The sequence below is a fragment of the Thunnus albacares genome, chromosome 5 (assembly GCF_914725855.1).
Source record: "Thunnus albacares chromosome 5, fThuAlb1.1, whole genome shotgun sequence".
NCBI classification, from domain to species: domain Eukaryota; kingdom Metazoa; phylum Chordata; class Actinopteri; order Scombriformes; family Scombridae; genus Thunnus; species Thunnus albacares.
The window spans coordinates 20,537,920-20,564,726 of NC_058110.1; the positions used below are offsets into that span (position 1 = coordinate 20,537,920).

The 26,807-nt window shown below is 41.4% G+C and overlaps 1 protein-coding gene across 2 annotated transcripts; it reads left to right on the forward strand.

The window, feature by feature from the left end:
• The first annotated feature begins 54 nt into the window (after positions 1–54).
• On the forward strand, positions 55–26,207 carry plcg1 (phospholipase C, gamma 1). Of its 2 annotated transcripts, none has more exons than XM_044351316.1 (33): positions 55–367; positions 1,732–2,019; positions 11,449–11,601; positions 11,774–11,867; positions 11,982–12,029; positions 12,570–12,654; positions 12,799–12,882; positions 13,266–13,288; positions 13,374–13,443; positions 13,544–13,645; positions 15,024–15,142; positions 15,724–15,809; positions 16,255–16,375; positions 16,635–16,803; positions 16,945–17,067; positions 17,426–17,527; positions 17,763–17,950; positions 18,848–19,048; positions 19,370–19,489; positions 19,910–20,090; positions 20,169–20,246; positions 20,346–20,449; positions 20,634–20,727; positions 20,936–21,008; positions 22,035–22,198; positions 22,487–22,583; positions 22,730–22,954; positions 23,046–23,194; positions 23,294–23,408; positions 24,417–24,578; positions 24,740–24,828; positions 25,719–25,987; positions 26,097–26,207. In XM_044351316.1, the coding sequence occupies exons 2-33, from the start codon at positions 1,803–1,805 to the stop codon at positions 26,137–26,139; spliced, it is 3,948 nt and encodes a 1,315-aa protein (XP_044207251.1). In that variant the 5' UTR covers positions 55–367; positions 1,732–1,802; the 3' UTR covers positions 26,140–26,207. The 2 variants fall into 2 exon arrangements, with proteins under 2 accessions (XP_044207251.1, XP_044207252.1); XM_044351317.1 differs by having other exon boundaries at positions 20,939–21,008.
• The last annotated feature ends 600 nt before the right edge of the window (positions 26,208–26,807 follow it).

Below are 26,807 nucleotides of genomic sequence, written 5' to 3' on the forward strand. Positions count from 1 at the left end.
ACAGAGTAGGGCGGGTCATGACTTCGCCATCCTAGGAAATGGCACCCCGCGAGACGCCGCTGGTGCTCGGCTGCGGGGGGAAGGGCCTGTGCTGGCCGGATCCTAGAGCAGACAAACTTGCGTAGTCTTACCACGGTTCTAGCTTGTCTTGCCTGTGCCTCTCTATGGACGGCCGGAGGGGAGAAGAGGAAACGGGGATCGTTGTTGTCGGGACCGTAGCGCCTTTTTCCCAGGGCCTAGCGATGATTTAATCACGGAAAACCGGGGAGCGGGGGGAAGACACGGAGAAGGAGAAAAACGACGGGAGAGGAGAGAGGAGCAGCCTCGCAGCCGTTGGAGATGTGCGGTCGGGGCCGAGATTGCGGCGGTAGGTACAACACAGCAGCCCCTGCGACGTGTTGTTTTGCAGTTGATTTTCCCAAAAACAGAGCGGGCAGGAAAGGGTAGAATAACTGCTGCTACCTGGGCTTTTTTTCCCCAAGGGGCTGAAACTAATCACGGTTCTTCCTTTGGCCCAGCGGAATGCTAGCACACACCGGCCCCGTTTCCACGCTGTGAAAATAACCAGACGTTTCTTGTTACAGTGTTATCCCACTCTGCTGCCATTCGCCACCAGTTGTATACCCCCCTCCCCACCTCCAAAAAAAAATTGTGATGCCTTCTTGCTTCTTGTATCCAAAGGAAACTTTGTTTTCCACCGGGACGGACAGCAGCAGGTTACAGGCCTGTTGGTAGTTTGAGAAATCAGTCCAAATTAGATTAAACCTCCCCGTTGATGGATTAAAGCTAAAAATCATTCTCGGAGTGAAAGTTATCCGGTGTGATTAACTTAATCAACACGTTTGCCAGACTGCAGCTGTCATTTATTTACATCACTGTTAATGGTAAATCACAGTACTGCTTCTGTTACTCAATACTGAGAGTAACCTTATCCATATAGAAAAATCAATACATCCACATATGTCATGAAATGTTCAAATTGAATGCTTTTCTCACCAACATATACTGTGTCTTTTTACATGAATATGGCCACTTTTCTTTTCTTTTACAGATTTAATACAGTATATACATATTGTATGTGTGTGCTGTTTTAGTATCATATGATATGTTTATTCTGTAGGTTTGGGACATGTATTTTCAGTACATGTACAAAACGTAAAATTAGGCCATAATTATGTAAGATAAAATAAACATTGTATGTTAATAAACAAAGCTTTCAAATTCTACATTATGCAATATATAGTTTATATATGTTTTTGTTTGTTTTGAGTGTCTTTAATGTCTGTATTTTATCTCTGAAAGTTTCCATGAATTTGTTTAAAATCTCACGACTATTTACTATTTGTGCATGTTATGTAATTTTATAAAAGGCCATATTTCATACTTTTTAAAAACACACTCATAATACTCATGTTTATATTTCACATATATGTAAAAAATAGAGGTTGGAGAACCTTTAAATTAAATATTGTATTTATACATAAACATGAGAGTAGTTTAAACATATTTTCGATACCGGAAAATCCATTTTTCTCTCTTACAGTGTTGACAGTATATCTGCAGGTGTATAAATATGTAGAGTTCTCAGTATTTTTAAAACATGTCTCCTGCTGACAGCATCAGCTTCTTACTGCAGTATAATGTGTGTACAGGACAGACACACTAGAAGTCCTCTGAGAATTGTTTCATGGGTTTCCCCGCCGCCCCCCCTCCCCTCTTCTCCTGCTGTAGGTATCCCTGTCTAGGCCTGGACTGAGCAGATTGTTCTGAGAGGAAACGGATAACAAACAGGGGAAGTGAACATGGCTGGGACTTCGGGCTTCTTTTCCAACGGACCTGGCCCGTGGATGGACAACGACACGGAGATGAACAACCTGTACCGAGACCTGGAGCTGGGGACAGTACTGACACTGTTTTATGCTAAGAAGTCCCAACGGCCAGAGAGAAGGACATTTCAAGTCAAGCTCGAGACCAGGACAATTATCTGGACTCGTGGCACGGATAAAATAGAGGGAGAGAGTGAGTAGCATTGCAAACACAAACACACACACACGCACACACACACACACACACACACAAACAGATAGTTCTGCTCCTGAGTGCTGACTTGAAAGACGACGATGTCCTTGCTGGAACTGGTTTGTTTACATACATTCAGAAATATGAAAAGTACAAAGAATGTCTCACAAAAGACTTGATGTGTGAACATGATGTGACATGATGGCAGCAGCTGGTGGATGATGTAAGTTCGGACTGAACAAGTCAATTCCAAAATGTTTTAGATCCCAAAAAATGTAAGTTGAGGGCCTGAGTGAAATTAAATATATTAAATATAAGTTTTAAGGTGAGTAGGGGTGCTTTCACAACATATTTACATGCAAGAAATTTTGGAGAAACAAGGATTAGTGATGTTAAGATGAAAGTGAAACAGGTAGAGGGATTCATTGTTCATTTTACTCAGATAGAACAATCTAATGACCCAATTTTTAACTGCGATGCAGCCTTCAAGACCAAGAAAAGACAGCACTCAAGCTAAATAACAATATTACTAGATAAAATACGATTTGCATCTGTCGATATCAATAATACAAATTTATATTTCAGCTCTGATTAGTCCGTGAAGTTTATTTAGTTTTGCTCAAATGAGTTGGATTCGGTTTGTTACTCGAGTTGCCTAAAGTCCCTCAGTTGTGCCCGCGTTGAAAAAGGTGATTGGACCACTCGTTCATTCTTGAAAGCCTCTTATTTTAATGCAGCATTAAAATAATTTCTTTTGGAACAATTGGTTGTTTTCTATAAGTAGTTGAATCGTATCTCAGGTACAAAGCCCGGGTTGATTGAGGAAACCATAAAAGAAGGAAGAGTCATTACGTCACTGTTTAGTGCGTGATTGCAAATTGGTGCCACACTTTGAAAGCTCTCGGTGCAGTTAGTGTAGCGGCGAATGGGCAGACCTTCATCTCTCCCCTCTCAGTTTCACAGGTTATCAGTCTGGCTGATGGAGGCACTGGTATTTTGGTGTGTTGTTATTTAGCTAATGTGTCATGTTTTCAAGGTACATTTTGTTTGATTTTTGTATGATAATTCAATCATTTACTTGCATGCAAGTTACATTAAAGTTTTGCTAGATTTATAACGGACTGGAGCTTCTTATGCAGATGTGATTGAGGTTAATAACAGACTACATTAGTAAGTTAGCTAAACTGTGATAATACCCTAACTAAACTAACCGTGAGCCCATTAGCTAGCGTTGTGTAACGTAATCTACAGTTTTTGGTATGGTGACCAGGCTTTAGGTAGATTAGCCACAGCAGGTCACCAGACGACAGGGATTACGGCCCAGATGTTGATTTTATCACAGCAGAGATTGCTTCATTCATAATTATGATGCATTATTTTCTGATGATCAAGTTCATTGTTAAACGTTTCTGATAGCCATGAAATGTATGCCTTTGTTGTTTTATAGCTAAGGGTTAGTTTATATCCTGATGTATAGAGGAGGTTTTAAATATTTCATTTGAATACATGATATTCCCATAACATTAGCTATTATTAGCCCTGTCAATCATCGTAAAGCAGCCTCTGGATCGAAATAAAAGGAAGAGAGAAGGAATGAAGGATACAGATGTTGTTAACAATATTTATTTATCCTAAGCTCAATATTTTCAAGGGACACTTCACTTGCAACTTTTTTTTTTTTAATTGCCAGGGTAAGCATTTTAATTTGACTCACCATGAGCCCTGTAAAATATGCCTAATAATCATCTTTGGATACTATTTGTAGACAACAAATGAATGACGCACATTTTGGAAAAATCAGTCAGTATTCTCTGAAGTGTGTTCCTTCTTTTGGTTTAGGCATTTCTTCATCAAAGGTCATACGCCATAGATATGTTGGGTTTTAGTTCATCTCCCAAAGGTTTCAGTAGAACTGGCACCAAGCAGAGCATTACAACGTTAGTATCATGACGTAATGACCCTTTCCTTCTTTTATACGTTCTTTGGGGTTGACAACAAGAAGAGGGAACCATACCTGGAACTGTTTATTAATAGGAATATACTGTAATTTACCAGGAAGGCTGGTATTTTAGCTTCATGTTCAACAAAACACTGTATCTAACTGAGGCCACGCAGGCCTTCAGTGAATCGTTTAGTCGTCTGTCTCTCGGGTAGCAGGATGCCTTGTGCACAGCTGCACTCTGCTCCGGATGCAGCAAAAAGAGCACACACACACACACACACACACACAAAAGATGATAGGCTTAGGGGTTTTTTTTTTTTTCTTTTTCTTTTTTTTACACAATAGTATCATCTTCTCTGCAATGAAGGGCTTCATACACACATGAGCTCATAGCTGCAATTTGATACACTTGGAGAAGTGAAACCGGCCTAGACGTCTCATTAATGCACAGAAATAGAATATGAGGGTTTTTACTGGAAGTGTGTGATCATTTGGGAACAATTTGGCTGGCTGTATTCACCCCCTTATCAATGGCATTAAGAGAATTATGTCCATTAACTGTGGAAACGACACTTGAGCTTGTTGCTAAATATAAAGTGCCGAGAAGCGTACCTGTTTGGCTCGTTCCCTCTCTCTCCGATCGATTTCGTCTTTTAGTGATCTTGTTTGACTGAATAATTTCTATAAAGATGCTTGTTGTATGCATATGTTGCCTGTCCAGTGTCCTGCCAACCTCATAACACAAGTCACTCACTATACGATGCAGTAAAATGTAGACATGGCCTGACAAAGCAGGATGTGGTAGCAGACTGGTGAGACCTATAGGGAGAGAATGACGTGAATATTGTATTATGTTTACTGGTGTGGTGTTTTTCACGTGCAAACTCTTATTTAGATTTTTACATTAGCGTGTAGTTTGTTTCGGACACCGGAGTCTGTTGCGAAACATCATTTATAGTGCGCTCAGTAAATCGCACGAATCATCTTTGCAGCTTCTGGTTTCTGAGAATGTGACTGATAACAAAGCAAGTTAGACGTGAATCAGAATCATGTTTGAATGTGACACATCATTTTGCTACTTTTATCATCCTCGTGTCAGTTTTTAGATATTTATGAATGAGCTTCCACGTGTGTTTTTTACACTTTCGAGCGATGATTTAATGTCTCGTTTTGAAAGCAGTGAAGCAGGGGTCCTGAGGATGAAGGTTTTCGTTTCAAACTAAGGCTATATTTCAGTCACTAGCGTTATTAGGTTTGACGATATGACAGCGGATACTGTGAGATGATAGAAATGTGATAACCAGCAGCGCTTTTTCTATTGTATGCTGCTGTATGTCCACAGAGGTATCTATCCCTTTATACAGTACAATATTTCTCAGAAAATGAAGCGTATCACAATGTATTTTGATATCACAATAATAAATTACCAATACCGTGCTGGAAGATTTTATTTGTTTTGCCATAGAACATGTAGCACTGCTCAAAATAAGCAAGACAGAGCGTCACCACTTCTTAAGTATTTTCTTCAGTTCCTTATTAAGATACATGACAAGCATATGAACTCCTTAACAGGTTTAAATGTAACAGATACACATGATGACCCGTGGTGAGTAATGATTTACACACCATGAGTTTGTGTTGTTATGTATGTTGTTCTATCTTTACCACAAAGGCTTTCATGCTGAACAGTAAATCAGTTCCCAGTCACACTTACTGCGTTGTCAGCCGTCTCACAGAGCTCTCCCTGCAAGACTAACTGAACCAGTTAGTTAACACACAACTGTGACGCCCGACACCAAATTAACTTGGACAGACAAGACGCCAGATTGTTCACACGGCAGAATAGATCTGCTGATGTCACAGGACGACGATGCACATATATGTACTAACTTGTAGTTAGTAGATAGTTGTGGTTATCTGTGGCATCCGTTATTGTTCGAATTAGAGCTGAAACAATTAGGCAGATACATTTTTCAAACCAAAACATCCAAACAATCCTTAGTTATAGCTTCTCAATTGTGAATATTTGCTGCTTTTTTTCTGTTTTATATCATTGTAAACTGAATATCTTTTGGGATTCAGATTGTTGGTTGGACAAAACTAGACATTTGAAGAAGAAGAAACCTTGTTTTTAATCTGCAAAACTGGGTTGACATTTTATGCTGCGGCCTGACATTTTCTAGACTAAACGATGAATGAAGACGATACTCAGCAGATGAGTCTGTAATGAAAATAATCGTTAGTTGCAGCTGTAATTTGAATGTTGCACTCAGCCCAGAAAGAGTCGGGTGATTCAAGTGTAGAGAGGAGTTTGGTAAACTTTGTGGTGTTGCATGTACTTCAGTGTGAATGAGCAAGTCTCACACATTTTTGTGTCTTCGTGTAAATCAAAGTCATGATACTGGATGAGCCCACGATGACCTGCGTTCCACGGCAGTTGACATGAATGTCGTCGGTTGCGTCTGGGGAATTTCTTTTGGGAATGAACCTTGTAAATAATAGTTGTTGTTTTGTTTTGTTTCAGTAATGTGACTGGAATCACCTGCACACGTCTGTGGAAACTGTCATCACTCTGACCTGCTTTTTCCATACCTCCCGCAAAGGACACGCACATGCTTTCTTTGCCCCAGACGTGTGATGTCATTTCTAGTTGACACTGCTACGTTTTTGTTTTTTTTCAGTTACACACTTGGCTGTCAGCCCGGTTTATTTATGAGAGAAATATCAACAAATTAGTTGGACCTTAAACTACGGGCAGCAACAGGGTTACACAATCAGTATCTGCTTTTAGATCGTTTATGTCCGTATGAAAACACCGCTGTAGAAAATCAGGTTGTTGTCGGAAAACAGCCTCCACAGTTGACTCGCTCCTTTTTACAATGTGTTGAAAAGAGGAAAGAGAATTCATGGAGCTGCATGACAGTTATTTGTCAGGGGGAAAGTCCTCTGCTTAACTTTATCCGATGTGATATTAAAGGAACTGTTGTGGGTCAGCTGAGGTGGGAGTGCGCACTGAAACAGGCTGCACAGTCAGTCTGAAAATCTGAAAATAGGAATCTGGAAATGGACCGCTTTAGTTTTTATATTGATTGTTTGTTATTTATTCTGTGCTCAAATATGTTAAATATTGATCTAATTTGTAATTTACTGTATATCACAATTGCAAAATTCTATAAAAAAAATTGGAAGATAATTATTTTTTCAGCATTTTGCTTCCACTGCAACAGACAACTAATGGCTTCTGTTGTAATGCATCTAACTAATGGAATATGTGATGAGGGTTATTAAATTGAATTGAACGAAGCTAAGGGCTGAGTATCGATCGAACCACTTTCTGGCTGCACTGCAACAGCGGGGCCAGCCCAATAAGCACGAATGTCTCTGACTGACTGACTGACTGACTGACTGACGGAGTGATTAAGTTACACCATTGGTCAGCCGAATGCCGGTCAACCAATGTTGGGTGGTTTATGGTTTAAATCTGTCATTTTAATAGTTTAAGTCAAATCCTTCGTATTTGATTGGACCGCTAAATGTGGGCAGGGCTTAGCCAGTTTAGCGTCATACGCAGCTAAAGAGAGAAACAGAGCTACAGAGGACTGTTGGCTCCACACAAACTCAAACCTGTTGTTAGATCAGGAGGACGAGGGAGAGATGAATGACTTAGACCTCAGCCACGTTGTTCTGGAAAGTTTTTGCTCACTGATATCCAAACACCCATCTCTTCCCATCTCTCTCCATATTGCTCTGTTAGCTGCTACAACCCACAAGCAGTCAAATGTGGTTTTATATGATGGATGCGGTTAGCTAGTCGCCCCAAAGTCACATGGGATTGGATGAATTTTTGTAAACGCCGCTGAGTTCAAGATGAATCATCAAACATTTGAAACCATTTTACAGGAACTGGAAAGACAAGGATTTTGAAAAATGATTTTCTTAAATATATAATTGCATATAACAAGAGATAACTGAACAGTTAACACAGGGACACAGGATCAGAAGTGGGGAAATGTTTTTTCATTTCACTGGGTCTTTAGAAGCCCTCCAGCGTTTCATACACGGTCCATCCATATACTAGGTTTGACCTAGTCTTGTTTTGTTGCTGACTGAAACGTGTCTGTAGCCAGGGATGGGAATTGTTTAGATTTTATTGATACCAATGCCATTATCAATTCTGCTTATTCGTCTGATTCTTTATCGATTCCTGATCAGTTTTCTGTGTGGGAAAAAAAAGTAGGCCTATGCAGGGTTTCAGTGTCAACATAAATGTTTTATTATCTCCTCTGTTTATCTATGACCTTGCGTGCTGATGAATATATGAAACATAACTGGTAGATAAGATAAACGGTCTGAAACAAAAAGTTAACTGCATTAATTGATTTGAAATCATCTTATAATCTCCTGTCTGTATGAGAATAACAAAATGAAGGGGAAGCAGACTGCTCTGCTGTGTTATTAATATCATGCCTCCAGCAGTGGAGAGCAGCCTCTCTGCTGCTTCGTTAGCTCCGGGTTAAGTTGTCTAAGACACTGAGCGGGCGCAGGGTTTTTGAGGTGAGACAGATTGAGCACAGAGTTATTTTCTTCCTTTTTTCTGTTCTCTTTTCTTTTTCTCACGTCAGAGTTGATTTTGGTTGTTTAAATGCCGCAGTGTGTGTGAGTCTCGTTTGTTACTGCTGATGGCTGCTCCGCTCTGCTAACGTTAGTCTCTGAGTGAAGGCGTAGAAAATTCACAGTATAATTCACGTTTGTCTTACAAAGGTAATTATTTACTAATTAAATCAAAAAATACTTGCAACTGCTGCCTTTTTTAAGGATGAATTACAGGATAGCTGAAGATAAATCTAGTGTGTGTGCAGTGTAGACAGTCCAGAGGCCTCACTGCCCTCACAGTTGATAAGACGAATTGATAAACTCGGAGGCATACGATTCTGATGGATTGGACAATTTGGAACCAGTTCCAAACTGGTTCTTGATTCCCATCCCTCTCTGTAGCACTGAGTATCAAAAGCTGGCAATGAATGTCTGCTCAGATTTGTAATGTTGTTTAGTTACTGATTTAAATCAACATTTTCACAATTTTCGTCTGTATAAGGGTTTAAGCTGACAATTACTTTCATTATCAATGAATCATTTCACAATTAATCATCTCTAAAAAATTTTGTTCAGTTTCACAAAACCCAAAGGTGACATTTAGTTCTCTCTGATCAAAGGTCCAAAACCCAAAGATACTCAATTTAATGTTTTGTATAATGATATACAACAGAGAAAAGCAGCAAATTCTCACATTTCAGAAACTGAAACCAGCAAATGTTTGACTTTGGTTCTTGAGAAGCAACTTAGATGAGTAATTGATTACAAGAAAAATTGTTTCACTGTACTGTGACTGTACTCCTCAGGGTAAAGTTCATGTATGGCTGCTTGTGTTTAGACATTTAACATAAAACTTAATGTTCTCTTGTTAAATGAACAAGAGAATCAAAGTATGACATTGAGAACATATTTAGTACTGAAACTCTGTTAGTATCGAAAAAATGTAAAGTGCAGCTGAGCCCTGGTGAGGAGTGTTGGAAATAGTGTGGAAGGCAGAGCGGAGTGCTGGAGGAAGTGTGGGAGTGTGTTGCAGGATACCTCCTCTCATCTCCTTTGGTAAGGTTACACCTCTGGCTATCTCTTTATTTCCTGCATCTGTCTGAGGCAGGCTCCAAATATTTTGACTAAAATAAAAGTGTTGTCTAACAAATCAGCCCGTCGAAGCCGCCTTGCTTTCAGCGGAAGTCTGCTGGCCTGCGTAGCGGATAAAGTAAACTGAGATATGATGTGCGATCAGAGAGCTCAGCTTGGTGAAATTCTACGTGAGAAGAGAAGAAGACATACTTTTTTTTTTTTTTTTTTTTTTTTTTTTTTTTTAATGCTTGAGAAAAGAACATGCACATGCTCACCTATACGCAAGCACAGATGTGGTGTGTAGGCGACAAAAGCACAGGATGTGTGGTTCAGGGGCAGGAAGAGGAGCAGGAGCTGAAAGAAGTGTGTGTGTCTGAGTGTGTGTGTGTTTAGCAGGAGAGTCCCTAGCTCTTAAACTGCTGCTAATACAATGCTGATAGGAACCTGTTGAGCTATTTCACAGCCTACACACTCGTAAAGTTTCAGTCTGCTTGTTAATGCAGTCAAGACAAAATTGTACCAGGCCTTTTTTTTTTTTTTTTTTCAGATGTTCATTCCTAAAGATGAAACAATCATATAGCAGGGCTTTTTTGATCAGTCCGGTGTTAGGATATTAGGAGATATATATTATATAGACTATATTTGAGCTTTGAATAGTCTATATTGAGTTTTTAAGTGGTGAATCAGTTTTATAGTCCCCATCTTATGGGGACAAGTTCTGCACTTGCCAGCACAGCAAAATACAATTTCTGCAATGTATGAAATCACTGTTTTACTGTTACTCACAGACCGACTTGTCCCTTCACAAGCAGTCTTGTGAAGGGACAAGCCGACTGTGCGACTGGCTCAAAATTCCTGTTTTGAAGATTAGTAATTGGTGGTTTTGGTGGAGTTCAGTGGTGAAAGACAAACCAAGGTTAATTTTGGGTTGTAAGCTTCATCACAACTCTAATCTATATCTAAGAATACCTTTCTACTGTATTTTTTCACTGCATGTATATGTGGTTTAGCTCGCAGCCTCAGCTTCGCTCGTTTTATGTGGTCGCGGGGCTTGAAATTCTCATATATATAGTGTGTAGTCTAGGTCTAGCCTGTGTTTTGGTCGAGCTGGAGATCATTTAATATGATTATTCATGGAATTTGTGATGATATGATCATATTGTGTTATTATTTGACAGACTTCTTTTGTCTAAATTAATATTTCCAAGCAAATCGTGACTAAAAATTAGGCATTGGAGCATTTTTTTTTTACACATATCAAAGTTTTGCCTAATGTGAAGTTTAACAGTTAGAGCCACAACGAGTAGTCAATTAATCGATCAACAGAAAATTAATTTGCAACTATTTGGATAATTGATTTATCATTTTAGTGTTGTTGTTTTTTTTTATGCTAAATGTTTGCTGCCTCCAACGTCTTGTGTTTGAGAATCGAATGGTTTTCTTCATCTTCCGTGACTGAATATCTTTGAGTTTTGAACTGTTGGTCGGACAAAACGAGACATTTGAAGCCATGAACATTGGTTGTGGGGAAATTATAACATTTTTCACTATTTATACATTTTATAGACAAAACAACTAATGGATTAATTGAGGAAACATTTAAATAGATAAATCACAAATTAAAAAAAACATGAGTTGCAGCTCATTATTTTACATGGGATTTGCTGTATATTGGATATCTGTATTATTGTATATCTATACTGCTGTCATGATTTCAATTCCATCTGCATTGTCTGGCTCAACTAAGCACAACTTTATATGTGTGTGGACACGATGGTTCTGTGTTAATCTAACTGTTGTTTGTATGTCTGTTTCGCCAGTCGACATTCGAGAAATCAAGGAGATCCGTACTGGACAGAAGTCACGGGACTTTGAGCGCTATGTGGAGGACTCGTCGGTGCGGCTGGACCAGACTTACTGCTTTGTCATTCTGTATGGCACCGAGTTTCGCCTTAAATCCCTCAGCCTGTCAGGTACGCACACACAGAGAATGTCTTACGTACATTCAAACACCGCCAGCAATTTTTAATTTGTGTTTTGTGTCTTGTTTTTATCAGTAAATGTATCACGGTACCAAAAGAAGCTGATGGAGTTTGACATTATCTGACAATATGTGTATTTAGTCATGTGTTGCTTTGTCCTCAGCAACGTCCGATGAGGAGATGACCATGTGGGTGAAGGGGTTAAACTGGCTGGTGGCTGACACACTGAAGTCCCCGACACCGCTCCAGATAGAGAGGTAAACAACACACATGTAGATACACACCATATCTAAAGCTGGAGCTACTGAAGGGTGTACTGAAGCATTCTTCTGCTTTGTAACGCATTCAATGTCTTAATTTTCTTTTTTTAGGTGGTTACGCAAGCAGTTCTACGCCGTTGATCGCAACAGAGAAGACAGGTAAGTCATCTCAGTTTCAAAATGTATCCTCACAGGAAAAAGGCGTCATTAAATCTAAAGAAATACCACCAGTTGTGTGCCCTTTCACCAGTGTAACACCTAGGGCAGGCAGACTAGCTATCAGGCTGTTAGGTGTCTTTGAGAGAGCTACGGTGAGGTGTAGTGAAGGAACTAACCTCTCAGCCACACACCAGCACCTCTTCCTGCAGCAGGAAACAGACTGCAGAGGATGGAGGAGATGCACAGAGATGTTTGTCTGTTACATCCTAGACGAAAGAGCAAGCCTTTGTAGCTCTAGTAGGGGTATTGTCTTCCCTGGCCAAAATTCCAGGCTGTGTAGTAAAAGTGAAGCCAAAATGTCTAACCAGATGACGGAGGACGTGCGTTTGCAAGTTATCAGGGTGCCTTTAAATTATTTTTAAAAAAAAAGTGACACAAAAACAGTGTCTACGTGTGCAAGTTGGTAGAAGTCTTGCGTTAGTCTACGTGCGTATCCATGTTTGTGTTTCATTTTTCAACAAAACCTGTGTATGTGTTTAGGATATCCTGTAAGGATCTGAAGAGCATGCTGAGCCAGGTCAACTACAGGGTGCCCAACATGAGGTTCCTCCGAGAGAAACTTCCGGTAACCTCCTTCTACTTATCACAGTCCCGCTTCCACTCCAGCTCCCTGCCCACTTCCCTTTCAGTACGATGTTGTTAGAGGCTTAAAGATTTATGATTTGTCGTTTTTACAGTTTTGCTTTTCCATCTCTACTCGTTTTTACAGGACTCAGAGATGAGGAACGGAGACGTGTCCTTCAGCCAGTTTGCCCAGCTCTATCGCAGTCTCATGTTTGATGCTCAGAAAAACGTAAGCTTACATTATGCAATCATGTTTTGCTCTGTCCCAGCACTTTCATCTCTCAGCACCTCATCTGATGCCAAAGCACCCTTCCTCCCCCCCTTCTGTCTGTTCTCAAATGGCTTCAAGATCAATATGGACCAGTTAAAAACCCACCAAACCCCTCTGGTGGAGGCCATTAGGACACACACACACACACACTTACACTCACACTCACACAGATGAGGAGGCAGGCTGGGGTCAGATTAAATGGATGAATGACCTCAGTGCCCCCCCATGACAAACCACTCAGCCCCCTACAGGATGTCTGTGTCCATCTTCATGGTTAGTACTATAAACACTGAAAGGACAGCACTTTGATTAATTAACTGAAATGTTTCTTTTTCTTTCAGATGGAGATCCCGTTTCTACAGAGGTAAGCCAAAATTAAACACTGTGCACATGCTCAGTGAGTGTCTCTGCAGCGTCACAGTAAAGTGAACCATTACTTTCTCTGCCAGGTTCATTGACAGACCAGAACAGAGAATCTCCCTAGAGGACTTCAAGAGCTTCCTTCTGGAGTCTCAAAAGGTAATCTCTCTGGGCTATGCGGGCATCTAGCTTATTGCAGATTAGTTTCATTTGCACGCTCTAATGCATCTGTGTTTCTACGTGCTGTATGTGAATCCAGGAAATGTGGGCCACAGACAAGAACAAGGTTCAGGAGTTTATGTTCGGCTACCTGAAAGACCCTCTGAGAGAAGTGGAGCAGCCTTATTTCCACCAGGACGAGGTACACGCACACTCACCATCTCATCTCATCAGTTTTTTGCTCACTAATCAAAAAATGTAAACGTGTTTTTGTTAGTTATGTTTTCCGATGCACCCCCTGTGTTGTCGGTGTGGGTGGGAGACACACAGAAATTGACATGGATGGCCACGATCTCGGCCTAAAACACCTCCTCCCACACAGACAGAAAAGGTCATTGACTGTGGTGCTGCGTGACAGTTCTGCAAAAAGCGAGGGATGCTTTTTGTGGTCACCATAAAGCTATGGTTGACTAAAGAGAAGAGGAAACTGGTGCAAACCAGCCTGCAGGAGCTGGTATTGTCTCTCTGTGTGTCTCAGGTCATGTTATGTTACATAGCAGGGGTACATGCTAAGAATAACACCTTAAGGAGAAAAATAGTTGTTTTTGACCCACACTGGGAAGTCTATTGAAGGTCAGAGTGCAGGGCGAGTCCAGTGCTGCTGGCGCTGCTGGGGATTCAGAATTTTTGCATCCTGACAGGACAGAAAATGCCATCGCTACTGTTCTGACACAGGCTGAATCTAAATACTCTCTCTCTGGACTTGCCAACTTCGGTCATACAGACTGTAACATGCCTAAAATGCTCATTGTCATCACATTACATCTGCAAGAACAGATAAAACTGCTCTATGAGACTTGACTTCACTTGTTTCCATGATATGAATGAAAGTTGTTAACCCATCTTAAGCTTGTTTGTTTCTGAATGGTTCCTACTGATATTGATATTATATGTATTTATGTACGGTCTGCTGCTTCTTTACATAGAAAAACGGATATAAATAATAGTGGAAATGCATGAGCATTAACACAACAATTCTAATGTTGTTTTAACTTTTTGATTTGATTTGTTTATACATGCAAAAGATACAAGTCAGTATACACAGAAACAACAAATAATGTGATGGAGAGGTGCAAATAACCCTTAAAGGGGCTTGATCAGGACACTCTCCAGTGCATGCCTTACTCAGTAAAAAAAAAAAAGAAGGAAAAAACATTTAAAGGATGAGAAAGTTGCACAGCACAACAGACATCCATATATATATATATATATATATATATATATATATATATATATATATATATATATATATATATATATATATATATATATATATATATATATATATATATATATATATATATATATATATATATATATATATATATATATATATATATAAATATACAAAGTAGTTAAAATGACTAGTTACTAGTGGGCAGTAATGAGTCATTTTAGTTTTACGTCTTTGCATCCATATTGCTACGAATTAGTGGTTAACTCTGCAGAAAGTGTGTCTGCAAGTGCGGGAAAGTCTGTACTTTTGGATTCAGCCTCATGCTTTCTTCTCCTCTTTGTAGCTCCTGACATACTTGTTCTCCAAAGAGAACACCATCTGGGATTGCACCCTGGACCAAGTGTGTCCTGAAAACATGAAAAACCCCCTGTCCCACTACTGGATCTCCTCTTCGCACAACACGTAAGGATGGAGTCCGAAGCTTTTCATGCATACATTTCAAAATGTCAAGCTTCAACCACTTGTTGTTAGGCCTTTGGGAACACTGAAGTCTGGCATCTCCTCTTGAAAATACCCCTTACAGCCAGAGGGCCTTTTGAACTGACCTCATACATCAGATAAAAGTGTATTATTTGACAAACAGGCTGGTATTTTGCAGGAAAATGTAGTTTTACGCCTATTGAAAAGTGTGTGAAAGGCAGCTGAAATGATAACCTTCTGTACTAGATGTGAAACAATACTCATTGGAGCAGCAGAATGAAAACTTCCCATGTCGCTTTGATAAAGTTTGAATTGACCGACTGAATGAGTAAGAAGTGTTTACCCCAGTCAACAAAAGAGAAAGCCCTTTTGATACATATCAACGTTTTTGTGCTGCCACCAAAGAAAGTGTGTGTGTGTGTGGTGCAGTCCCTTGTGTGTGAATCCTATTTGAAAGACTATTTGAGATATGAGTGTGGGTTTTTTTTGTTGTTGTTGTTTTTTGTGTGTGTGTGTGTGTGTGTGTGTATGTGCGTACTTTGACGTTGCATGCTTATTTTTAGTTACCTGACGGGAGACCAGTTTTCCAGCGAGTCGTCCCTGGAGGCATACGCTCGATGTCTGAGGATGGGCTGCCGCTGTATTGAATGTGGGTAAAAACACACACACACATACACACACACATAATGTTTTATCCACATACAGTTAATCACCACCACACTTGACTTTCGACCTCGTAATACACTATTTTACCCCCTCCTCTTATCCTTTTCTGTTCTACTTTTAATGCAGCCACCACACCCTCACACACACACACACACACACACACACACACACACTCTGTTACACAACACTGCTGTATATTGCCTTTAAACCACCGCCTCGTCAAGCAGGTTTCTATGAATAGAACAGGTCGAGAATGGGTTAAAGTGTCACTTTACGTCATAAAAAAGTAAACAGACATGACTTAATCTTGGGTGTCTTCAAGGTTTAAAGGTCAAATTCTTCTGTAATTGTAATACATCTGCATTCATGCATTCTTTTCTAGGCAGTACAGTACATGACATGACGTCGTGTGTTTTGTTTATTTTCAGTGGACTGTTGGGACGGTCCAGATGGAATGCCAGTCATCTACCACGGACACACCCTCACAACAAAGATCAAGTTCTGCGATGTCTTGAACACCATCAAAGAACACGCTTTCGTCACATCCGAGTGAGTCTCTCCACGAGTGCTGCCTACTCAATTTCTTTTTAAAGCCATCAGTGGTAGCGAGATGATAAAGGGATAAGAAATGACATAGATAAAGAGACATCACACACACAGAAATATCAGACGAAACAATGTCGACTGGCTGCAGTGGCATTACTCATCAATCTAGCATGAGAAAATAAGATAAGAAAATCACATCTAAGCGGAGACATAGACGGAATTTCTGTGAGGTTGCATCTCTTACGTTCTAATCCTTCCGCAGGTATCCCATCATCCTGTCCATTGAGGATCACTGTAGTATTGTCCAGCAGAGGAATATGGCCACTCACTTTAAGAAGGTGTTTGGAGATATGCTGCTGACCAAGGCGGTGGATATTGCAGCAGATGGCCTGCCCTCACCCACCCAGCTCAAGAGGAAGATCCTCATCAAGGTCAGGAGCCACCTGGATGTTTTTTTTTTGGGGGGGGGGGGGGTTTTCAGACAAAAATGTGACTAGATATTTTATATGCAGCGTTCTGATAGTGTAATGTTTCTGACCGCGTTCCCCCTCTTCTCCCTTCATGTGCTGCAGCATAAGAAGCTCGCAGAAGGCAGTGCCTATGAGGAAGTGTCCACCTCCACTCCCTACTCAGAGAACGATATCAGCAACTCCCTTAAAAACGGCATCCTGTACCTGGAGGACCCCATCAACCATGTAAGCACGCTAACTGGATTCTGGATGCTGCCTGAGGAAGAACACTCAGCTTGAAATATGATGCAATGAAGTAGCTTTTGTGTCTGTTCTCCAGTGCCTGGTTTTTTTTTTCTGTTCTCTTCTGTTAAACATTCAACAACTTAAAACTGGGTCCTGCTTCTTTTTAGAACCAGGCCTTTATTCATGAAGTGCTTTTCTTAGTGTTTTAGGTGATGGAATATTTTGAAAGAGGACACATTCTTGCTATCTTGGGCCACTTTTCAGTGTGACACATGGATCCTCTAAATATTTCAACAAACTCTCTCTCTCTCTCTCTCTCTCTCTCTCTCTCTCTCTCTCTCTCTTTCTTCCCCCTCAGGAGTGGTACCCTCATTTCTTTGTCCTGACCAGCAGTAAGATCTATTACTCAGAAGAGACCTCCAATAACCAGTTGAATGATGATGAGGAGGAGCACAGAGAGGTTAGTAGGCCTGATGACACTCCTGGTGCTCAAAACAAGACAGACATTAATAACAGACATTATTAACCCTTAATTCACATATATCATGAAAAATAAATGATTTCCTGTAGGGATCCGGGAGTGTTTTTTCCAGGATTTTTTAAACTGTGAAATCAGTGGTTTGTGCATATGAGGTAATGTGATAATTGTGATTGCTGAGTTGAATAGCATCTCCCTCTTCCTGCTTATCTTCCAGGTGTCCAATGGCATGGACCAGCACGTGACAGAGAAATGGTTCCATGGGAAGCTGGGCGCAGGGCGGGACGGGCGGCAGATAGCCGAAAGGCTCCTGTCTGAGTACTGCCTGGAGACTGGAGCTCCTGATGGCTCCTTCCTAGTCCGAGAGAGCGAGACCTTTGTGGGAGACTACACACTGTCTTTCTGGTAAATCTTTAAACATTTTACACAGACTTCAATTGAATTTGTTGATAATTTTATTAAATACAACACCAAAAGCACAATTATATTAAATTACACCCACGTAATAAACACTAGATTTATGGTAATGAAGGAGGTGGACGTTGAATGCAGTTTAACTGTATGGTAATTCACAGTAAACACTGAAATTGATTGGGAATGTTATTCATATATTTACAGTTAGTGTTTAATTAGTATTTTCTTTTTGTAACTAACAGTGTGGTATATCATATTAACTAGAGCTGAAACAATTCGACAGAAAATGATACAGCAGCTATTTTGATAATTGAATAATCGTTTCAGTCATTTTTCCAGCTGAAGTTTCACTGTGAAATGTGATTAATTGATGCTTTTTTTTCTTGTATATGAAAATAAACTCAATATTTTGGGGTTTTGGACTTCTGGTTGAGTGAAACAACACTTTTGAATGTGTTAACTTGCATGTGGTAGTGGCGGACTCTGTTGCCTGTCAGTGGACTTTACTCACGCTGGGTGTTGTGTGAGGTTACATGCAAATCACAGAGTGACACACTTGCAGATCAATCAATGTCAATATCTCTATCATTGATTGAATGTAGTTGTTGTCACGGTCTGAAGTGTGATCATTCACCTTCTCTCCGTTAACCCCTGAGCTCTGCATGACTGATGTCACTTAAAGGCTTATCAATTTGTGTGTATGTGATTTACACACAGGAAACAATGTATAAATGCTCTCAAGTGCAGTAAGAAGGGTCTCAATGTTTTCAGAAAGACAAAGCTTACACTTGGTAGTCATAATGACCCCTAAACAATATAATAAAAATGTTCTTAAATTGTTGATCTCTCACCTTCCCTTTTTCTGCATCTTCTCCATCTCTGCGCCAGGCGTTCAGGGCGCGTGCAGCACTGTCGTATTCACTCCCGTCAAGAGGCAGGCAGCCCAAAGTTCTACCTGACTGACAACCTGGTGTTCGACACCCTCTTTGCCCTAATCAACCACTACCAGCAGGTGGCGCTGCGCTGCAACGAGTTTGAGATGAAGCTCACTGAGCCCGTGCCTCAGACCAATGCCCACGAGAGCAAAGAGTGAGTCTCAAGCAGCATTCACACAGATTAGAAAGCATTTAAGATTGTAAAGCCATGATGACCCTCAGTGATGTGCTTTTTTTTTTAGGTAATTGGCAGCTTTACAACCTCATTCATTAAGTATGGAGATTGACTGCTTGCATTTTTGCTTCATTTCTAAATAACCTTTTATAACTGCAGTTTACATTACAGACCTGCAGCTCACATCCTCATTTAGAGTGAATTAAATTTTCAATTCAGAGTGAAATGCGAGGTGAAAAAGTCAAGAATGTGTCCCTGCAATTATCCGCTATTATTCTATGTTTTGTTTGTTTGTTTCAGGTGGTACCATGCCAACCTCTCTCGGAGCCATGCAGAGAACATGCTGATGAGGGTTCCTCGTGACGGGGCTTTCCTTGTCAGGAAGAGGGCAGAACCCAACTCGTTCGCCATTTCCTTCAGGTAATTCGGTCCTATTACCTGACTAAATTAAAGTTGTTTATCTTCTCAGCCAGCTGCAACAATTAGTCAATCAGTAGATTGGTTGATCGACAGAAAATTTACCACCAACTAGTTTGATAATCGATTAATCCTTTTGCGTCATTTTTTTAAGAAAAAATACTAAAATTCTCTGCTTCAGCTTCTTAAATGTGAATATTTTCTGGTTTCTTTAGTCTTTTATAATACTAAATATATTTGGGTTGTGGACTGTTGGACAGGATAAAACAAGACATTTCAGTTGCATCTTGCACTTTGGTACAGAATAATAATTGGCAATGAAAATCATTAGTTGGAGCCTTGGTGTAGAGAAAGACAAATTATCATTTTAATCGTAGAAAAATACTTCTAGTGATTTATATCATGTCTGTGGTCTCTTCACAGGGCCGAGGGTAAAATTAAGCACTGTCGTGTGCAGCAGGAGGGTCAGAACGTGGTGCTGGGCACCTCAGAGTTTGAAAGTCTTGTAGATCTCATCAGCTACTATGAGAAGCACCCTCTGTACCGCAAAATGAAGCTGCGCTATCCCATCAATGAGGACACACTGGAGAAAATAGGCACTGCTGTGAGTACCAGTCTGAAAAAAAATTTGACACAATGTTTCGTGCAAAGACTTATTAACACACAATCTGTCGTCCAACAGGAGCCAGACTACGGGTCACTGTATGAGGGCAGGAATCCAGGCTTTTACGTGGAGGCCAATCAAATGCCTACATTTAAGGTGAGTGTCCAGTGTGGAGACGTGTAGTTTAGGACAGTTTGGGCCTGCATATAGTGGAGATGGTGAACATGCATGTCTGTAACCTTTCTGTCTTTTTAGTGCACGGTGAAAGCCATGTACGAGTATAAAGCCCAAAGGGACGATGAGCTCTCCTTCACAAAGAACGCCATCATCTCTAATGTGGACAAACAGGAAGGAGGATGGTGAGTGACCTGCAAAACATTAATTCATTCAGGAGCTGATAAGTATCCTTTTAGACAATCATATTTGTGAAGTGAGAGAATTAAGGCTCATATAAAAAAAACAACATTGTTATACTATCGACTTAATGTCGGCTCATTTTAAGGCCACGCTCCTTCTGAACACGTTTTCACATCTCTCTCTCAGGTGGAAGGGTGACTGTGGCGGGAAGAAGCAATTTTGGTTTCCTGCTAACTACGTGGAAGAGATCAGTCCATCAACAGCGGAGCCCGACAGAACTGTGAGCATCACACCCACAAAACTGAGAGAGCTACAACCACACATTTGTATATTTAAAGCGAAATGAGTGCACCTGCCTCCTCCGCAGGGAGGTCGGACCTCAGCATCAGCCTCATCACTCATCTGTCTATTATTCACTGTCACACAGATGCATTTGCAGTGTGGATTATAGCTTATCTTATTTCCTGATCGCCCTCTTCTCTGTAAAGCAGGAGATGACAGAGAACAGCCCTCTGGGAGATCTGCTGAGAGGAAGTGTGGATGTCTCTTCCTGTCAGATTGGTGAGTGGCCCCTCCGCTTCCTGTTCTACTCTGCGCTGCAGGGCTGCAGAGCTGGCAGTCACCTTGCCAGAGGGCAACCTCTTTCTCTGGCTCTGTTGTACATATGCACATCTTCTCTGCACTCTTTGTTTTTTAATTTCAAAAGGACACAGGCAACACTTGCTTTGCTGTCTTTATTTGTCCATTATCAGTCTTATATTAATAATTCTTCCTCGTTTATTATAATTCGCTTTTCTCGCAGCTCTGTATCTGGTATTTCATTGACATCCTACAGTGCAGTCAATACACACCCATTAGTGTTGGCACATGCTGTCATGCATTGTTGTTGCCTCTGCTAACCACAGTTAATACCTGAGCCCGTTTCTGTGCCTTTGGCTGGTTCTTTGGCTCCATCTAGTGGTAGCTTGGGAAAGGTCTAATTATATCTTCTTGTACACTTTGTTCCAAAGGTGACCTGCACATGATCACTGGCAGGATTGCAAAGGTTTAAGTGCTTGTTTCCCTGTGGAGAAAGTGATGGCAGTAATGCTGTGTACTTGGATTTTACACCTCATTGCTGTGCTCGGAGTTTAGATTATTTTAACTTTAACGCTGTTTGCTTCTGACCTTTTTTGTAAAGCGCGTCCAATCAGATTATAGTGGATCAAGAGGCTGAAACACGGAGAAAGCGATTATGAGGTTTTAGTGATAAATTCTTAGTTTGATTCAAAAAAATACGGGCATATTGGCTTTTATTCAGCATAAATTTAACAGTTGTTGCACTGACGGCCAAACCCAGCTGTGATTGAAACTCATCTGCCACTTTTCCTATTTGTTTTTTTTTTTGTGATTATGTTTTCTTACTATTTTATTGCAGCCTCAAGTCATCTACATAGATGCAAGCAAATTCAAATCATATCACTTTTCAAAATTTTGAGCGCTGTTACACTTGAAAAGTTCAGTTCAAGTTGAAATAAGAAAGGATACCTATGTTTGTCCTCCACATCCCTGTTTTTCCAACCCTTTTTCTCTGTGTTTTCTCTGCAGTCCAGCGCCCCGACGGGAAAGGCACCAGGCCTCACGTCTTCTCTCTGGTGCCGACTACCTCTCTACGGACGGGCATGGTGCTGGACGTCGCTGCCAGCAGTGCAGAAGAACTTAAGGAGTGGGTGCTCAAGATCCGTGAGGTCACTGTGACCTCAGAGGCCAAGGTATGTATATCACTCGGCTGACAGGAAACGCAGGCAAAGACTCATACCGTGCTCATGCCACATTGCAGGCTCAACGGGCCAGTCATGACTTGTGTTTGCTCTGTCATACCTATAACCTGTGTTTAGGAAACAGTGGCTTTCTCGTGTTGCTTAGCACAACCACCTGTAGCAGTAGCTGTCGTGGGAAGGAAAAAGCTTCAGCATCGTACTTAATTTTGTGAAAATACAAACTGAGACGTGCTTCACTGTCGGTGCGTTTATATTAAAGTTGTGTGTCTCTGTGGGCAGCTGGAGGAGGGGAAGATGATGGAGAGGAGGAAGAAGATTGCACTGGAGTTATCCGAACTGGTCATCTACTGTAGGCCTGTGCCGTTTGATGAAGACAGTAAGGATTATGCACATTCACTACACTGTGAACATGTAGCTTAATACACAGCAGAGAGGTGACTGATTTCATACCTATGATGTAATATAAGTAGCCAAAACAAATACAGGTAGGTCAGGTCTGTCCTCTCTCCCTGCCTTCTGCAGAAATTGGCACAGAACGAGCCTGTTTCCGGGACATGTCATCCTTTCCCGAGACCAAGGCAGAGAAGTACGTCAATAAGATCAAGGGAAAAAAGTTCCTGCAGTACAATCGACTACAGCTGTCCAGGATCTACCCCAGAGGCCAGAGACTAGACTCCTCTAATTACGACCCTCTGCCCATGTGGCTCTGTGGGTCCCAGCTGGTAGCACTCAACTTCCAGACAGCAGGTATCTACCTTCGATGAAAGCAGATAAACGGTGTAGACAGTAGAACTTTTTTTTTTTTTTTTAACCTTCTTCTCCCGTCACTCACGTGCAGACAAGCCCATGCAGATGAACCAGGCCCTGTTCATGCTGAACGGAAAGAGCGGCTACGTCCTTCAGCCGCCCATCATGAGGGACGATAACTTTGATCCCTTTGACCGTCACACGCTCCGAGGCCTCGAACAAGTCACTCTAGAGATAGAGGTACAGTGAGAGTGAGAATCATTCGTATTTGTGTGCAGAAACAAACGAGTGAGACGACTTAAAGGAGTTTCCTTATATTCTTCCTCTTCTCTTCTGAAGGTTTTGGGCGCCCGGCACCTGCCCAAGCACGGACGAGGCATCGTTTGTCCTCTGATCGAGATTGAGGTGTGTGGGGCGGACTATGACAGTGCCAAGCAAAAAACTGACTCAGAAGGTGAGAGCCGCTCTGTTTTTGTTTTTTTGTTTTTTTTTTTTCAAACGCATAGGGAGAAATATGCCAAAACTGAAGGAATGAGTCGTCGTTGTTTACTGGATACATCACCCTCGTGTAATTTTCCGTCTGGTCCTAGAAAAACAGGAAGTTGTACAAACAACTTAGCAATGTGTGGGAATACAATGGGGAAACATTCCATAGTATGAAGATAGTTCTGGCACAGCTCTCATCAGGTTTTATGGTCTAGTTTTAGCCAAAAAATAAACATTAAGTAATTGTTTTGTAGCTTTATTTGACAGATTTTGGACGATGTTTACACGGAAAAAATAACCCATAATTTACTCTCTTAAAATTGTAAAATCAGGGATCAGTGAGGAAAGCACTCACTTTACTAATTACTGGTATTTTAGCTTTATATCTTTTTCAATTTGTCTGCATTTCCTCCACTATGTTGTTTCTATTGTGTTATTTGCAAACCTCAGAGCACCCCCAAAGTAATAAAGTGAATCCTGTTAAGCAGAGGTTGCTGCGTTCTCACCATTAAACACAGTGGAACAAGGTTCTTTTACCACCAGTTTGACGTGGCCGTGTTTTCATAACTGGGTCAGCAGATTGCTTTGGGAATTTCCTGCTCCAAACAGCTGATTCTGACCTGAACACATCTCATATTTTACAGTGATGTGCATAACTTTTTATGTGACATAAATTAAAAATAGTGTGTTTACAGTTTCCTTTTCTATTTTGTACTTTTATTTATGTTTCTCCCTCCTGCACTCTGGTTCTTCCAGCAGAAAGAGGAATGAGCCGTGCCAAAACAATTGTCTTTGATATATTTTGACACAGGTTTGGATTCAGTTTGTTGTAGTGTAATCATGCTGAAATTCATGGGGTAACACTGTGATCGTGAAGTTCGTGACTGTAATGTAAATACTGAACATTTTAACTTTTTTCACATATCGAACATTTCTCATCTTTCTCTCTACATCTCGTTTTTTTTCCCCGCTGCAGCTGATAACGGTTTGAACCCCACATGGCCCCGAAAGCCGTTCCAGTTCACAGTGTGCAACTCTGCCTTTGCCTTCCTGCGTTTTGTGGTTTATGAGATAGACATGTTCAACGACCAAAACTTCCTGGCTCAGGCCACATTCCCCATCCACAGCCTGAAGACAGGTACGCACAGCAGCTATGTGGTTTCTGAATGAGTTTCAAGCATCGCTACACAAGCACGTTGTAATGAATTAGGACCACGAAATTACCTAAAATCCCGTTGAGGATCTGCACTGCATTAACAGTTCCTACGTGTTCTGCCTCTTTCTGTTGTATGACACCAGGTTACCGGTCAGTACCTCTGAAGAACAGCTACAATGAGGATCTGGAGTTGGCTTCGTTGTTAGTCCACATGGACATAAGCAGAGGAAGGGTAAACTGCTGCACTTTACTGAGCCTTTTTGAAACTGCTGCACTTGACCATTAGATCCCTTCATAATGCACTTCCAGTGTAAGTGATGGGGTTTAAAGGAAAAATGTATTTAAAAGTTTATCTGAAGATAATATGAGGCTTCAGCCGTCTGAATTAGCCAAAAAAAGTTAATCTCATCCACAGTTAGTCTTTTTAGTATTAAATTCTCTCTGTGTGTTTCTTTGTTCAGCTGCAGTTGAAGGATTGTAACAAAAAGAGGGAATTTGGCACTAAAAAGACTTTAACTTTGAAAGATACTGACTTGATTTGACTAATTCAGATGGCTGAAGCTGCTTCATATTAGCTTCAAATAAATGTTTGCAGGGAAGGAGGACTGTAGTCCCCCATCACTTGCATTGTAAGTGTGTTATGAAGGAATCTTCCAGTATGAACAGGAGGAATGATTACAGCAAGAAAAACAATGTTATTTTGGGCACCAGACTATTATTTTAGGACAGACTTGGAAAAATAGTGAACCTGTCCTTTAAATACTCACTATAATGCTCACGTTATGAAACAGTTATTGTTGGTTGCTGTAATTGTTCCTCCAGTTCTTACTGGCCATGAAGAGATCCTTCTCCAATGTGATTCCAGTGTGTTGGTGAACAAAAAGAGGGAATTTTGTACTATAAAGACTAACTTTGGTAGATACCCACTTGATTTTTGACTAAGTGACAGCTGAAGCCTCATATTAGCTTCAGCTGAACTTGAGTGCATTTTTGCACCGAACAAGGACTGTGGATTTTGTCTGTTTACATTTCATGACCAGTATGGGCAGCACAAGTAATAATACTGACTGATCTCTCTCTCTCTCCTCCTTGTTTTTATCCTCTCCTCTCTCTCACTCTCAGGATGAAAATGGAGAGGTTCTGAGCCCGTTCCTCGCAGTCGGGGCCACATCAGTGGCGGCATCGGCCCAAGCTGGGCGGGAACGTTTGGGGGATATGAGCTCAGTGTCGTCGACTTCCTCCAACATGTCTCCTCTGCCCCAGTCGCCAGCCCAGGCCATGGCCTACAGAGGGAGAGAGGGCTCCTTTGAATCCCGCTACCAGTCGCCTCTAGAGGACTTCAGGGTGTCCCAGGAAGCCCTGTTGGACCACATGGACCCACAGAACAGAAGGTATGTGTGTGTGCGTGGCATGTTGGTTTGGGGTTTTTGCATGCCTATGCAGCAAGTTTGGTAGCCGTAGAAGATTCCAGACATCGTGCTGTCTTTGTCTTTACCTCAGGATGTTGCGGAGGACCAGAGTGGGCGGAGAGAACCGTGTCTAAGTCCAAGCCAATCAGGACGCATTTCTGTTGCACCCCTAGCCGCCCCCACCCTCTCTCCCCCCACCCACCCCCACCCCTCTCCCTCCTCACCCAGTCGCCTCTCCCCGTACTGATGATGTCACTGACTGCTGTGAACACTGTTTCCATGGAAACGCCCACCACCGCTTTGGCCTACATTTCAGGCAGCTCTCCCTCCCTCCGTTCTCCAACCGCCCCCACCCCGTCTCTCTCTCCCTGCACCCCTCCCTGTCGCCCAGCCTCCTCACCGCTGATGAGAAGGAGGCACTCGGACATAAGAGGAGGGGGAGTGGTGGGGGGGGGGGGAGCTGAGAGGAAGCTGACCGCTGCGGACAGGAAGAAGAAACAGACATTCACAGGAGAACAAACACAAGGCTGAAAAAGTTCCAGCTCTGGACTGGTCATTTGCGGGGCGGTTTGTCCTCTCTTGTGTTTTTAGGTGTGAACAACAGCTGCTTAGAGGAGGGAAAGAGAGAGCTATAAAAGGTATCAGTTTGAAACTGTTTCCCGGTTAAGTTTCTTTGCTCTTCTCTATTTGGCGTATATGAATATATATATTTATTCCTGCTGTGCTGTTGGCCAGAGAACAGCAGCAGCTGACCTGCTCTCAAAGAGCTCCTGTCTCCATGTTTTTAATTATTATAATTATT